This window comes from Tenrec ecaudatus, chromosome 14 (assembly GCF_050624435.1).
Source record: "Tenrec ecaudatus isolate mTenEca1 chromosome 14, mTenEca1.hap1, whole genome shotgun sequence".
In the NCBI taxonomy this organism is placed as follows: Eukaryota; Metazoa; Chordata; class Mammalia; order Afrosoricida; family Tenrecidae; genus Tenrec; species Tenrec ecaudatus.
In genome coordinates this window covers 70173488-70186453 of record NC_134543.1, presented here as the reverse complement: position 1 = coordinate 70186453, position 12966 = coordinate 70173488, and the positions used below count along the sequence as shown (strand labels likewise).

Sequence of the window (12966 nt, the reverse complement as noted above, 5' to 3'; positions counted from 1 at the left end):
ACTACATCAGCTCTGCCTAAAAGTATTGACTTTATTTGAAACATAGCTCAGAAACTTCCATGACTAAGCCACTGGACATCTTTGTGGAAAGCTCCATGACACATCAAAATAGCAAAGCATCCAGAAGTTTAATAGCGGGAACCAGGGGGGAAAAATTGCTAAGCAAAGTTATTCCGGGATAACTTTTAGCTCTGGCACTGAGAAGCCTGTGCACATTCACTAGGTGCATCTACTTAGAAGCAAGCAAAGAAAGATACACAGAAGACATAAAAACATTACTATGTCACACATAAAAAAATAATAATAAACTCACTGCCATCAAGTCAATGCTCACTCAGCAATCCTCTGTGTGTGTTTCCGAGACTGTAAATGTTTATGGGAGTAGAAAGTTCAGCCTTTTTCCGGAGGAGCTGCTGGTGGTTTAGAACTGCTAACCCGGAGGATAGCAGCCCAAAGTGTAACCAGGGCTCCTAGATCCCCAAAAATCTATTTCAAAGACTCACTGGTAGAAGGGGTTTTTAAACAACCTCTGATAAAACACTGATAGGATAATAAGCTATTGGGATTTGGGGTAAAATCCTAGAAAGCCAAGCTTAAAAATAACACCCAGCCATCCCTGGCAATCTGGAAGACAATATTCATGCCCAATCGCTGTACCCTCTTTAGAGTGACCTGAAAGCAAAGCTCCAGGAAACCAGTCCTTGGTTGGGGCAAAAACATGTGAATTGAATTGAGGTAACATCTCCAGGCTACAAACACATCAAATAGTAAGTAGTAAAATCTAACTGATTAAAAGGTTAAGCCATAAACTCTAATCATTAATTAGGTCATTCTGTAGTAGTCCCTCAGAAATCAGGCTGAGAAACAAACAAAAGTTATGACAGATGAGAGGTGTATCTAAGCAGATAAGACCAGAAGCTACATGCTACAGGGATTAGTTCACCGGTCACCAGTAAGCAAATGATCACTACTTTGCTTATAAAAATGCCTTTGCCATCTAGAGAATTCCAACTCAGAGACTCTACAATAGACTAAAATTGCCTCAATGGATTTCCAAGGTTGTAAATCTTGTCAATCAATGGGCATGAATACTGGGCATTAATTATGAAAGCTGACTGCCACACCTTTGTCATACAGCTGGTGGGCTTGCTGATTTTTAGGTCCTTTGCTCGGGATATCTTTTTTTGATAGCATATTCAAAGTACATGAAATGAAGTTTCACCATCCTGACTTCTAAAGAGCACTCTGTCCTTTGTACAGACAGATCTGTGTGTCTGGTAGGCCTTTCAACATGCTTCCTCAGCACCACCATTCAAGTGCATCCATTCTTCTCTGTTCTTCTTTATTCACTATCCAAGTTTCAGATGTTTATGATGCAACTGAAGACAAGATGGCTTGGGCCACATACACCTTAATCTTCAAAGTAAAACCCTTGCACTTACCACTTTAAATAAGTCCCATGCACATTTTACCATGCAATACACCATTTGATTTTGTGGCAGCTGCTTCCATGAGCAGTGACTGTGAACCAAAGCCACAGGATATCCATGACAATTTTTCTTATTCTGATAATCATGATGTTGTCCATTGATTGGCCCAGTTGTGAAGACTTCTGTTTTCTTTACAAACTTGCAATCTATAATGAAGGCTGTAGTTTTTGATCTTCATCAGCAAGTGCTCCAAGTCCTCCTTGTTTTCAGCAAGCAAGGTTGTGTCATCTGCTTATCATAGGTTGTTAGCGAGCCTGCCTTCAGTCATAATGTACATACCTTTCCTGATTTTAAACCATGTAGCATTCCCTTGGTCTGTTAGAACAACGGTCTCTTGGTTCATGTACAGGTTCTAAATGAGCACAACAATGTGTTCTGGAACTACTAATATCTTCAATGTTAATCAGTTTGTTCTAAACCACATAATCAATAAAACTGTGAATATGCCCTCGCGCAGTCAATAAAACACAAGTAAACATCATTCTAGTATCCTCATGCTTTGAGTCAAGATCCTCTAACGTGAACAATGAAATCCTTCATGCCATATCCTCCTCTGTGTCTGGCTTGAATTTCCAGTAGCTCCCTATTGATGCACTACTTCAACCATTTCAGAATTATCTTCAGAAAAAAAATCTCATTTATGTATGTCATTAAAAATATTGTTAGAATTTTTCCACATTCTGTTGGGTCCCCTTTGGAATGAGTACATGTAAGAATGTTACATGCTCAGTTGACCAGTTAGCTGTCTTCCAAATTTCTTGGTATAGATTAGTGAGTGCATCCAGTGCTTCATCAATACCATTATTTTAATTGGTATTCCACAATCCCTGTAGCCTTGTGCATTGCTAATCCTTCAGTGATGCTTGGACTTCTTCCTTCAGTATCATCAGTTATTGATTATATGCTAACCCCTGAAATGGTTGAATAATTACTACTTCTTTTTTGCTACACTGACTGACCATTTTTCTCACGTTCTTTTGAGGCTACCTGCATTGTTTAATATTTTGCATATGCAATCTTCAATATTTCAACTTGGGGCTTGAATCTTAATTTATTTCAGTTTGAGATGTGCTGGTCAGGTTTTCTCTTTGGGTTTCTACTCTAGGTTTTTGCGCATTTCATAATACTTTATCTTCTCAAGCTGGCCTGTGGAATTTTTTGTTTAGCTTTTTCACCTGTATTGTCACCGTTTATGTTGTTGAAAAAACGGTATTTTCAATGAAGTTATTGATCTTTCAAAATTCTACCATGCAATCTCCAACTTCATTTATTATTATCTGAATTTCCAAATATACATGCATCTAATAACAGAACACCAAAATACATGATACAACCATGGACAGAAATTAAGTTAGACACAGACAGCTCCACAATAATAGTTGGAGACATCAATACTCTACTCCCAGTAAAGGACAGAACAATTAAGTGGAAGAGCAACAAGAAAGTTGAAGATTTAAACATTATATGCTAAGCATAACACTACCAACAATAACAGCCTATTTATGCTTCACATGAACACATGGAAAAACCTCCAGAATAAGCCAGAAAACAAGCCTCAATACATTTAAAAGGACTGAAATTTTTTTCTCAGGTTGCCTGGTTATTATTATTTTTAAAACATTTTATTGGGGACTTGTACGACTCTTACCACAATTCATACATGCATCCATTGTATCAAACGCATTTCTACATTTGTTGCCCTCATCATTCTCAAAACATTTCTTTTCTACTTGAGCCCTTAATGTCAGTACATTTTCCCCCCTCCCTTCCTCCCAAACCACTGATAATTTATAAATTATTTTTTCACGGCTTACACTGTCCAATGCCTCCCTTCACCCACTTTTCTGTTGTCCGTCCCCCTGGGAGGAGGGATTATATGTAGATCATTGTGATTGGATTCCCCTTTCTCCCCCCACCTTCTTTTATCCTCCTGGAATCGCTACTCCTATTATTGGTCTTGAGGGGTTTACCTGTCAATTCCCTGTGTTTCCAGTTCCGATTTGTACCAGTGTACATCTTCTGGTCTAGCCAGATTTGTAAGGTAAAATTGTGATCATGATAGTGTGGGGGAGGAAGCATTAAAGAACTAGAGAAAGTTGTATGTTTCATTAGTGCTATATGGCACCGATTGGATCGTCTCCTCCCTGTGACCCTTCTGTAAGGGAATGTCCACTTGCCTACAGCTGGACTTTGAGTCTCCACTTCATACTCCCCCTAATTCACAATGCTACAATTTTTGTTCTTTGATGCCTGATGCCTGATCCCATTGACACCTCGTGATCGCACAGGCTGGTGTGCTTCTTCCATGGGGGCTTTGATGCTTCTGAGCTGATGGCCACTTGTTTATCTTCAAGCCTTTAAGACCCCAGGTGCTATATCTTTTGATAGCTGGGCACCATAAGCTTTCTTCGCCACATTTACTTATGCACATGCTTTGTATTCTCTGATCGTGTCAGGAAGGTGAGCATCATGGAATGCCAGTTAATTTTTTACTTTTATTTATTTTTGTTTGGAATGCCAGTTTAACAGAACAAAGTATTTTCTTGTATTGAGGGAGTACTTGAGTAGAGGCCCAAATATCCATCTGCTACCTTAATACTAAACCTATAAATATATGCACATAGATCTACTTCCCCATTGTATATATTTGCATATGTACATGCCTGTATTTAGACCTCTATAAATGCCCTTTGCCTCCTAATTCTTTCCTCTATTTCCTTATGCATTCCTCATGCTCACCCTTCATTTAGATTATAGTAATTTCCCTCGGTTACATTGCCATTAATCAAGTCCTACCAGGTCTCCTTCACCCTCCTCGTCATCAATTTTGGATCACTTGTTGTTCCCTTAACCCTGCGTTTGTTAACAGCCCCTTCCTTTCCCCTGCCTCCTCCTCTCCCATGTCCTCCCAGAACCATTCGTACCACTGTTTTCTCCTCTAGATTATCTAGTTAGACCCAAAAAGATAATATGCAAAAAAACAAAACAGAGCAAAACAAAGCAACAAAAGAAAACAAAACAACAACAAAACCAATGGCAAAATGAAAGAAAAGCCTATAAATAGGTCAAGGTCTGTTTGTTGCCCTTTAGGAGTATTTTCTTATTGAATCTGATGAGGTGCCATGCCCAGGTCCCAAAGTCTATTTTTGGTATTCCCTGGAGGATTGAGATTTTACAGAGTATATTTTCTGTCTTTAATGGAATTAATTAGGCGTTAATAGCGAAGAGCTATTAGAAAAAAATCACATATAAGGAAATTGCACAATATGTTGCTACATAACCAATGGTTCAAAAAGAAATCAAAAGGAAATAAATATATTGAGATGAATGAGACAGAAGACTATATATCAATACTTTTTAAGTTAACTCAGTGCTAGAGAGACATACCTACGAGTGCTTATGTTAAAAATGAATAAAGATTTAAATTAATCTAAATTGTCACATATGATATAAAACAGAAGCATCTAATCCAAAGCAATCAGAGAGAAGAAAATAATATTAAAACGAATATCAATGAAATAATGAATAGAAAAATAAGAGAAAATCAATTAAATAAAAATTTGGTTCAGTTTGTGTGATCATGAGGTGTTGGTGGGATCAAGTATCAGGCATCAATGACCCAGAAAAAAAATCATATCAATGTGGATGAGGGGGAGCGTGGAGTAGAGACCCAAAGCCCATCTGTAGACAATTGGAAATCCCCTTACAGGAGAGTCACAAGGAAGAGACGAGCCAGCCAGGATGCAGGATAGCACTGATGAAACTTATAACATTCCTATAGTTCTTTAATTTTCCTCTCCACGACGATCATGATTACAATTCATATACACGGGTACAGGTAAGAGCTGGAAACAGGGAATCCAGGACAGAGAAACCCCTCAGGACCAATAATGAGAGTAGTGATACCAGGAGGGTAAGAGAAAGGTAGGGAGAGAAAGTGGGAACTGATCACAATGATCTACATATTGTGATCAGTGGGTGAAGAGAGACATCGGCCAGTGCAAGATACGAAAAAAATAATCATAACATAATTATGAAGGGTTCATTAGGAAGGGCGGAAAAAAATGAGGAGTTGATACCAAGGACTCAAGTAGAAAAAATGTTTTGAAAATGATGATGGCAACATATGTACAAATGTGATTGACACAATGGATGGATGGATGGATGTGTGTATGGATTGTGATGAGTTGTAGGAGTCCCCAATAAAATTATTTTATTTTTAAAGTTGGTTCTTTGGAAAGATTAACATAGTTTTAACAAGACTGAGCAAGAAAAAAAGATAGTGAATTCAAATTAATACAAGCATAAATGAGAGAGGGGATTAGTGTTCATCATATCAAAAAAAAGAATAGAATTATGTGAACAGTATTCCAGTAGGTTAACTTTGAGGAAATGAACAAATCCTAGAAAAAAGTAGAGAATCCCATCTCTTATTATATGGATGTGGAATTTCTCAACAAAACACTGGCAAACAAAATCATGCAACATTGTACACCCACACACGTGTGCACGCAATCAGCAATGAGGTTTATGCCAAGAATAAAAGAATAGCTCAATATCCAAAATGCTATTCATCTAACATCCTTTATCAATAGGCTAATTAAGTGCCATGGACTGCCAGTTGAACAAACAAATCAGCCTTGAAAGAAGTCAGAATGCTCCTTAGAAGTGAGGATGGGGAGACTTCATTTCACATATTCTGGTCCTATATTAGAAGAGATCCAACTCCCTGGAACAGGATCTCATGCATGTTAAGAACAGCCTGAAAAAGAGGAAGGCTCTGAACAAGAGAGACTGACACATGTTGTAACAACAGGCTCAAACATGGTAACAGCTGTGAGAATGGACAGGACAGGCAGTGTTTTGTTTTATTGTAAAAAGGGTCTCTATTAAGTCAGAGCCGACTTGATGGGAACTTAAAACAACAATATATTGGAAATGAAGATGAAAAACCAGATGACAAAATCTTGTCTTTAAAGAATGCTAAGGAATCCATGAAAAATTCATTAGAACTAATAAGTATAGCAAGACTGCAGGATAAAAGATCAATATATAAGAACAACAAACTCTAAAATTCAAACATAATCTCACAATAGATCTAAAACTGTTGAAACAATCTCGAAAAAGAAAAACAAGGTTGGCTCATTTCAAATTTTACTAAAGAGCAACAAAATCAGAGAAGTAACACCAGGCAGATAACTAGATCAATAAAACAGAATTGTGAGGCCAGATTTAAAATGATGCCTCTATAGTGAATACAGACCATCCAGTGGATAAAAGACAGCTTTCAACAAATGGCACTGGAATATCGGGATAGTAGTTAAATACAAAAGAAGAAGTTTGGATCCTCCCCTGACACCATTGACATTAATTAACTGAAAATGGATTAAAGACCTAAATAGAAGAGATGAAACTACAGTGGAGAAGAAGTTACAGAGGTAACACCTTAAATCTGACACTGGACACTGCAATGTGGCACAAAGACAAGCAAAGAGAGAAAGCAAAGACAACTACTTGACTCATCGAAAATTAAAGGCCGTTGGGGTCAAAGGATACCATCACGAAAATGAAAAGAAACCCTGTAGAGCTGGAAAATAGACACAAATGATTTATCTAAAAAGGGATTTCTATTGAGAAAATATGAAGAAGTTATGCAACTCAGTATAAGAAAAAGACATATATAATCCAATTTTTAAAAAAAGAAGGACCTGGATAGGAAAATAGCAAAAAAAAAAAAAAAAGTTATACATTTAGTCAATAAGCATATGAAAAGATGGTAAACAGCATTAGTCTTTAGAGAAATACAAATCAATACCACAATGGAATACTAAGATGGCTAGAATTAAAATGCCAGGTTATGTAACAAGTGTTGACAAGGATGTACAGAAATTGAAACCCCTCGTACACTTCAAGTGGGCAAGTAAAATGATGTAGCCACTCTGAGTAACAGTCTAGCAGTCCTTGAAAAGGTTAAACATAGTTAGGGGGTATTCCTTGCAATATGCACAGAATAAGCCACACTGACACAAGCTCCTGGACATACCCTGGAGCATCGAATCCTGGATCTTCAGGATGCACAACGTGCCCCAAAGGCCACACCAGAGAGATTGGTGCTGAAATTTCACTGGGTGAACTGGACTCTACTTCAAACACCTGTAACCTACGTCCGAAAATTCATAGTATCTGCAGACAGCTGTACTACAAGTACTGAACAGTCATGCCAGTAAGCAGATTTAGTTACTACCTCAATGACCCACACACTTTAATAAGATACATATTATTATGGCACATCTGTGACTGACATTCTCAGCAAAATTCTTATAAGTTTCCCCAGACAACCAACTCCTATAATTAGTTTAAAACAGCATCCAGCCACAAAAGGATTTATTATGTGAAATATGAATAATTCATGTTTGCAATATGTAGTTAGCCTACTTTGGTTCAATATCCCTCTTAACTGTGTTTTCAAAATTAGTACCGGGGGCTAATCAATGACAATAATAATGGAAGATCTTTATGCCCCAGGGAGATAGATGCTCAATAAAATTCTCTATCATAAATTAACAAGGAGGTCTCTAAAGGGAGCCAAAGGCAGATTTAAAAAAAAGACAATAGATTCAGGAATGGGTTTTAGGCTTGATACTTGATCTCAGGAAGGGAACACAGAAGATATCGGTGCTATAACAAAGTATGGTGGAGAAATTAGATGGTGCCCAATTATCAGATAAAATGGTGCTTGGAGTTTTAAAGGCTGGTTTCCAAACAAGTAGCCATCTAATTGAGATGTCAACTAAGTCCACATGGAAAAAGCACATCAATATAAGCGACCAAAGGATTTCAAATCATATAATCCAAAACTGAAGGAGGAAATAGTATAAGAGCCTAAAATGTGAGACTGGTTTGCAAAAGGCTCTGGATGACAGTGGGAGCCCTAGATACATTTGGGAGATTTACATAGCAAATAAGCTTCTGGCGATTTCCCTCTATCCATAATAGAGGGACTGGGAATGAACTATTACAAAACAGAGTATATTGGCGAGATGACTATAGATAAAAATGATAAATTTGACTTAAAATGCTGTGCCTGATCTGTTTTTTCATCATTTTGTTTTTTTTTTCCTTTTATATATTTTTTCTTCATAATGGGGATTAGCTCTGAGGTATTTTGTCAATGGGGGTAGCCCTTGTGTTAGTTTGGGTAGACTAGAGAAACGAATTCATGGACACTCTCATATGTATAGGAAAATTTTTTATATACAAGAGCAGTTGAATATTGAGAAAACATCCCAGCCCAGTCCAGATCAAGTCCATCCAGTGTCGGTAGAAGCATCTCAGTGCTGGCAGGGGTCTCCACGTGGCTCCTCCAGTTCCCAGAACACGGGGTCTCTCTTGCCAGTAGAGCTTCTCTCAGTGAGTCTTGAGTCTTGTTAGTAGAGAGTCTCCAAGGGAGTGAGCAGAGAGTGTCTCCCGCCTCCAGGGAGGGGAAAAACAGGAATTCCCAGAATCCTCAGGGGAAGGCCATGTCCACACATGGGCCTCATTGGCTATACAACAATTGACAGACTAAACTCCACCCCTTCGCTCATAATCCTCTCAAATTGACAAAGGATTATATAACTACCACAGACCTCTTGAATTTTTGCAATGTTTTTCTATTTTTCAGTATATGCAACCATGGATCGATGAACTTATAGAGACAGCAAGTATAATAAGCAAGTAGGGGAAAAAGGGGAGACAATATCAAAGAGTTCAAAAACAAAGAGAATGTTTTCAAACTCATTGTGGTAGCAAATGTACAATACTGCTTGATGTGATTAAACTATGGAATGATACATCTGTATTACCTTCCAATAAAACGATTTGGGAGGTGTGTGTGTGTGTGTGGGGGGGGGGGTTAAACATAGAATAAACATGACTAAATAATTCAATTTCTAATTATAGTCCCAAGAAAAATAAAAACCTATGTCCAAATGAAAATTTCATACATTTTTATAGCATCATTATTAATAGCCAAAAGGTAAAAACATAAATGCCCATGAAGTGACAAATAGACAAAATATAGTATATTCATACATGAAGTATATAATTTACAAAAAGGATTAAAGTTCCAACACAATATGGATGAACTTTTAAAAGCATTATGCCAAGTAAAAGAAGTCAATCTAAAAAGACCAAATAGGGAACTGATTATAAGGCTCGACATATAACCTCTTACCTGGGAGATGGGAAACAGAAAAGTAGGTCAAGGGAGATGTTGGACAGTGTAAGACATGACAAAATAATAATAATTTAAAAATTATCAAAGGTTCATGAGGGAGGGGAGAGCGGGAAAGGAGGGGGAAAATGAGGAACTGATACCAAAGGCTCAAGTAGAAAGCAAATGTTTTGAGAATGATGATGGCAACAAATGTACAAATGTTTTTGACGCAATGGATGGATGTATGGATTGTGATAAGAGTTGTACGAGCCTCCAATAAAATAATTTTAAAAAGTCAGTCCAAATATTTTATGGTTTTGTTCACATGAAATATTCACAGCAAGAAAATATATAGATGCAAACAGTAAATTAATGGTTGCTTATGAATGTAGTGATGAATTACATATACTTGTTAATACATTAAAAATCATGGAATTAGATACTTAAGTGAGTGAATTGGATGGTATGTGAACTATATTCAGTAAAGATGTTTAAAAATAAAAGTATATGGTGAAAAATGAAATATGGTTGATTAAAGAGGGAGGAAAAATAAAATTGGAATAAAAATTTTAAATAAATAAGTAAATAAAATAAAAATGGAGTAACTAAAAATGTAATACTTGAATTAGGAAATTTTAGGGCCATAGAAAACAGACAAGAATATCAAAACATTAAAAAATTTTATTTTAATGTTGCTGTTAGAACTTACACAGGAAAATATGCAAATCAAACAGTTTCTATATGTGTAATTCATTGACATTGATTATACAAGGGGGGTCACCGCACAAAAATGGAATTGCGCTGAGTGGAACAGAGCTTTTGTAGTATGCATTTTTCCCACTGGGCGAGCACCAAACAACGAGCTCAGAGTTAGTGCACCTAGTGGTGTCACCTGGGAAGGTTCTCAATGGTTACAATGAACTTTTTTCATAAAAATAGTTTTGCTCAAACCTCATTTATGTGATGGCTGATTTAAGAGAACAGCGTGTGGCTGTGAAATTTTTTCTTTCTTGAGAAAAATGCCGCAGAAACTGCTGTGTTGTTGAACATAGCTTACAAAGACAGCGCTCTGAGAAAAACATAAGTGTATGAGTGATTTTCTCATTTCAAAAAAGGTGAAATGTCAATTGATGTATGTATATGTATGGACTGTGATAAGAGTTGTATGAGCCCCTAATAAAATGTTTTTAAAAAAAGGTGAAATGTCAATTAATGATAAACCTTGTTCTGAACATCTGTCAACTTCCTGAACCAAAGCAAATGTGAATTCGTAGTGCATTTGGAGTTCATTCCAAGTCAGACTGCTAATCAAGCAGAACAGTGTGCAACAAAAAAGGCCTAATTTAGGGCAGACAGGGGACTGGTTCTGCCACAACGACAATGTTCCTGCTGATGCAGCCATCTCAGGGCACGAGTTTAGGGCATAAAACAGCATGCCTCTCTTGCCTTGAGCACCTGACTCATCTGATCTCGCTCCTTGCAACTCAGTTTTTGTTTTCGAAAATTAAGAGGTACGTGAAAGGAGAGCGATTTGATGAAGAAGAGGGAGGTGCTGTCAGCCATCCAAATAGATGAGCTTGGAAAATGTTTCCAATAATGGAATCACAGATTTGACAAATGTATTAAAAGAGTATTTAAAAAGTGAGATGGTTGTTTTGCGTGTCTTTTTTAAATGTTTAAATACATAGCGTTGGGGGTGGGGGATCATGGGTTTTTTTGGGTGGGGGTAGCCCTTTGTATTCTTCAAGTTGTGCAACCATTCTCACCCTCTTTTTCTGAGTTGTCTTTCTCTATTAAACTCACTGCACTAAGTTTCCCCTAATCTTTTGCATTGCGTTGCTACTTTGATCCCATATCATTAAATGAGCATATGCTCAGATTTTACTTTTTTAATGAGTTAAGCAAAACCACTGCTTGGTTTTACAAAGCTATCAGGGTCCGTTTGGGGTTTAAAGTATAAAGATTATCCAAGGAACAGCTTCTGAAGTTTATCCAGCATCCATGGCTCCAGAAGTTTAGAGTCCATGAGGATTTGTATTTCCCCACTTGATATCAGAACTCATCTATAGAATCTCTGACCAAAATATTCAGAAATAGTAGTCAGGCACGAGCTCATTCTTGTGGTCTAATGGCAAAGGAAGCAGTTGTTCGTGAAGGCAAATCAAAAAAGAACAGGCCCAGTGGAACAAGTATGAGATCCCTGCCTGAAGTGGCAAAGGTACCACAGCAGAGGAGACAGTGCAATAAGGGGGCAGAACGGCAGCCGGCTTCCTGGCTTAAGGACCTGCTCTAGTCCTTTGACCTGGCACTTAGACTACCACAGCATCAGCCTTAGCCCTTATGAGAAACAATGTGTTTGAAACCCTTAAATAGGGGAAACCTAACGACACTTTATAAGTTTTATTATCTTTTCTTAAAAAAAATAATGTACTGCTTCTAAGGTAAAAATAAAAATTAATTTCTTTTTAAAAGGTATAGTCCAACAAAAGATCACTATTCACATATACCCAGAGAAATAACGAATACCTCCTAATTACAAAAATGAAAACTTTTCCAACAACTTACCATTGCCTTGAATCCAAGTTCCTAAGTTCTCTAAGTAGCTTTTCATTTTTCTTCAGGAGATGAAAGCTCCTCCTAAATAGAGAGATGTATAAACATTTTCATCACCTTTGGAGTGAATGACATGACAGTCCGGAAATACTTTCCACTCTACTCATGCAACTTTTACACTTTTCTTGCCTTTTCATACTTCTAACACAAAGGAGAACAGATCCTAAAAAAAAAATGTAAAAAATATATGTCATTATTCCCACCCAGGCCCTCATACATTTCTGTAAGTGGATCATATTTATTGGCCACTTCAATTTTTCCTTGCAGATGTTATTTTCAAACTCCCATCCAAAACGTACATGTAAGTTCCTTAAGGGTTTCACAAAAATGTGGGAATGGTGTTTGCTCTGAGATATAAAATGGTCACAAAAAGGTAATTACCAAGAAAGCAAGTGTAATCCAGATAGAATTCATCTTGTTTTATATTATTTGTATATTTTACATTAGGAAACAATATAAATTTTACCAAATCTGTAGAGACTAAGTATGTATAAATTGTATTAATAAAATATACAGTTGCTATGGTAAAATAGATTCCTACCTTTTTCTTTAAAAAACAGCATATGAACTTTCTACCTAAGAGAGTAGAAAGCATTCATATATAACCCAGTTGGCAATTACCTGTATTTGGATAAACCACCAGGCAAACTGTGTTTGTGGTCTAAT

The 12966-nt window shown here is 37.0% G+C and overlaps 1 protein-coding gene across 3 annotated transcripts in view; it reads right to left on the bottom strand.

Annotated features, from left to right (window-relative positions):
* RALGAPA1 (Ral GTPase activating protein catalytic subunit alpha 1) overlaps positions 1–12966 on the bottom strand; it is a 193055-nt gene that overhangs the window by 68236 nt on the left and 111853 nt on the right. For all 3 annotated transcript variants that reach the window (XM_075531079.1, XM_075531077.1, XM_075531078.1), the window contains exon 34: positions 12253–12324. In XM_075531079.1, coding sequence (XP_075387194.1) covers positions 12253–12324 — 72 coding nt within the window. The remainder of the gene's footprint in view (positions 1–12252; positions 12325–12966) is intronic.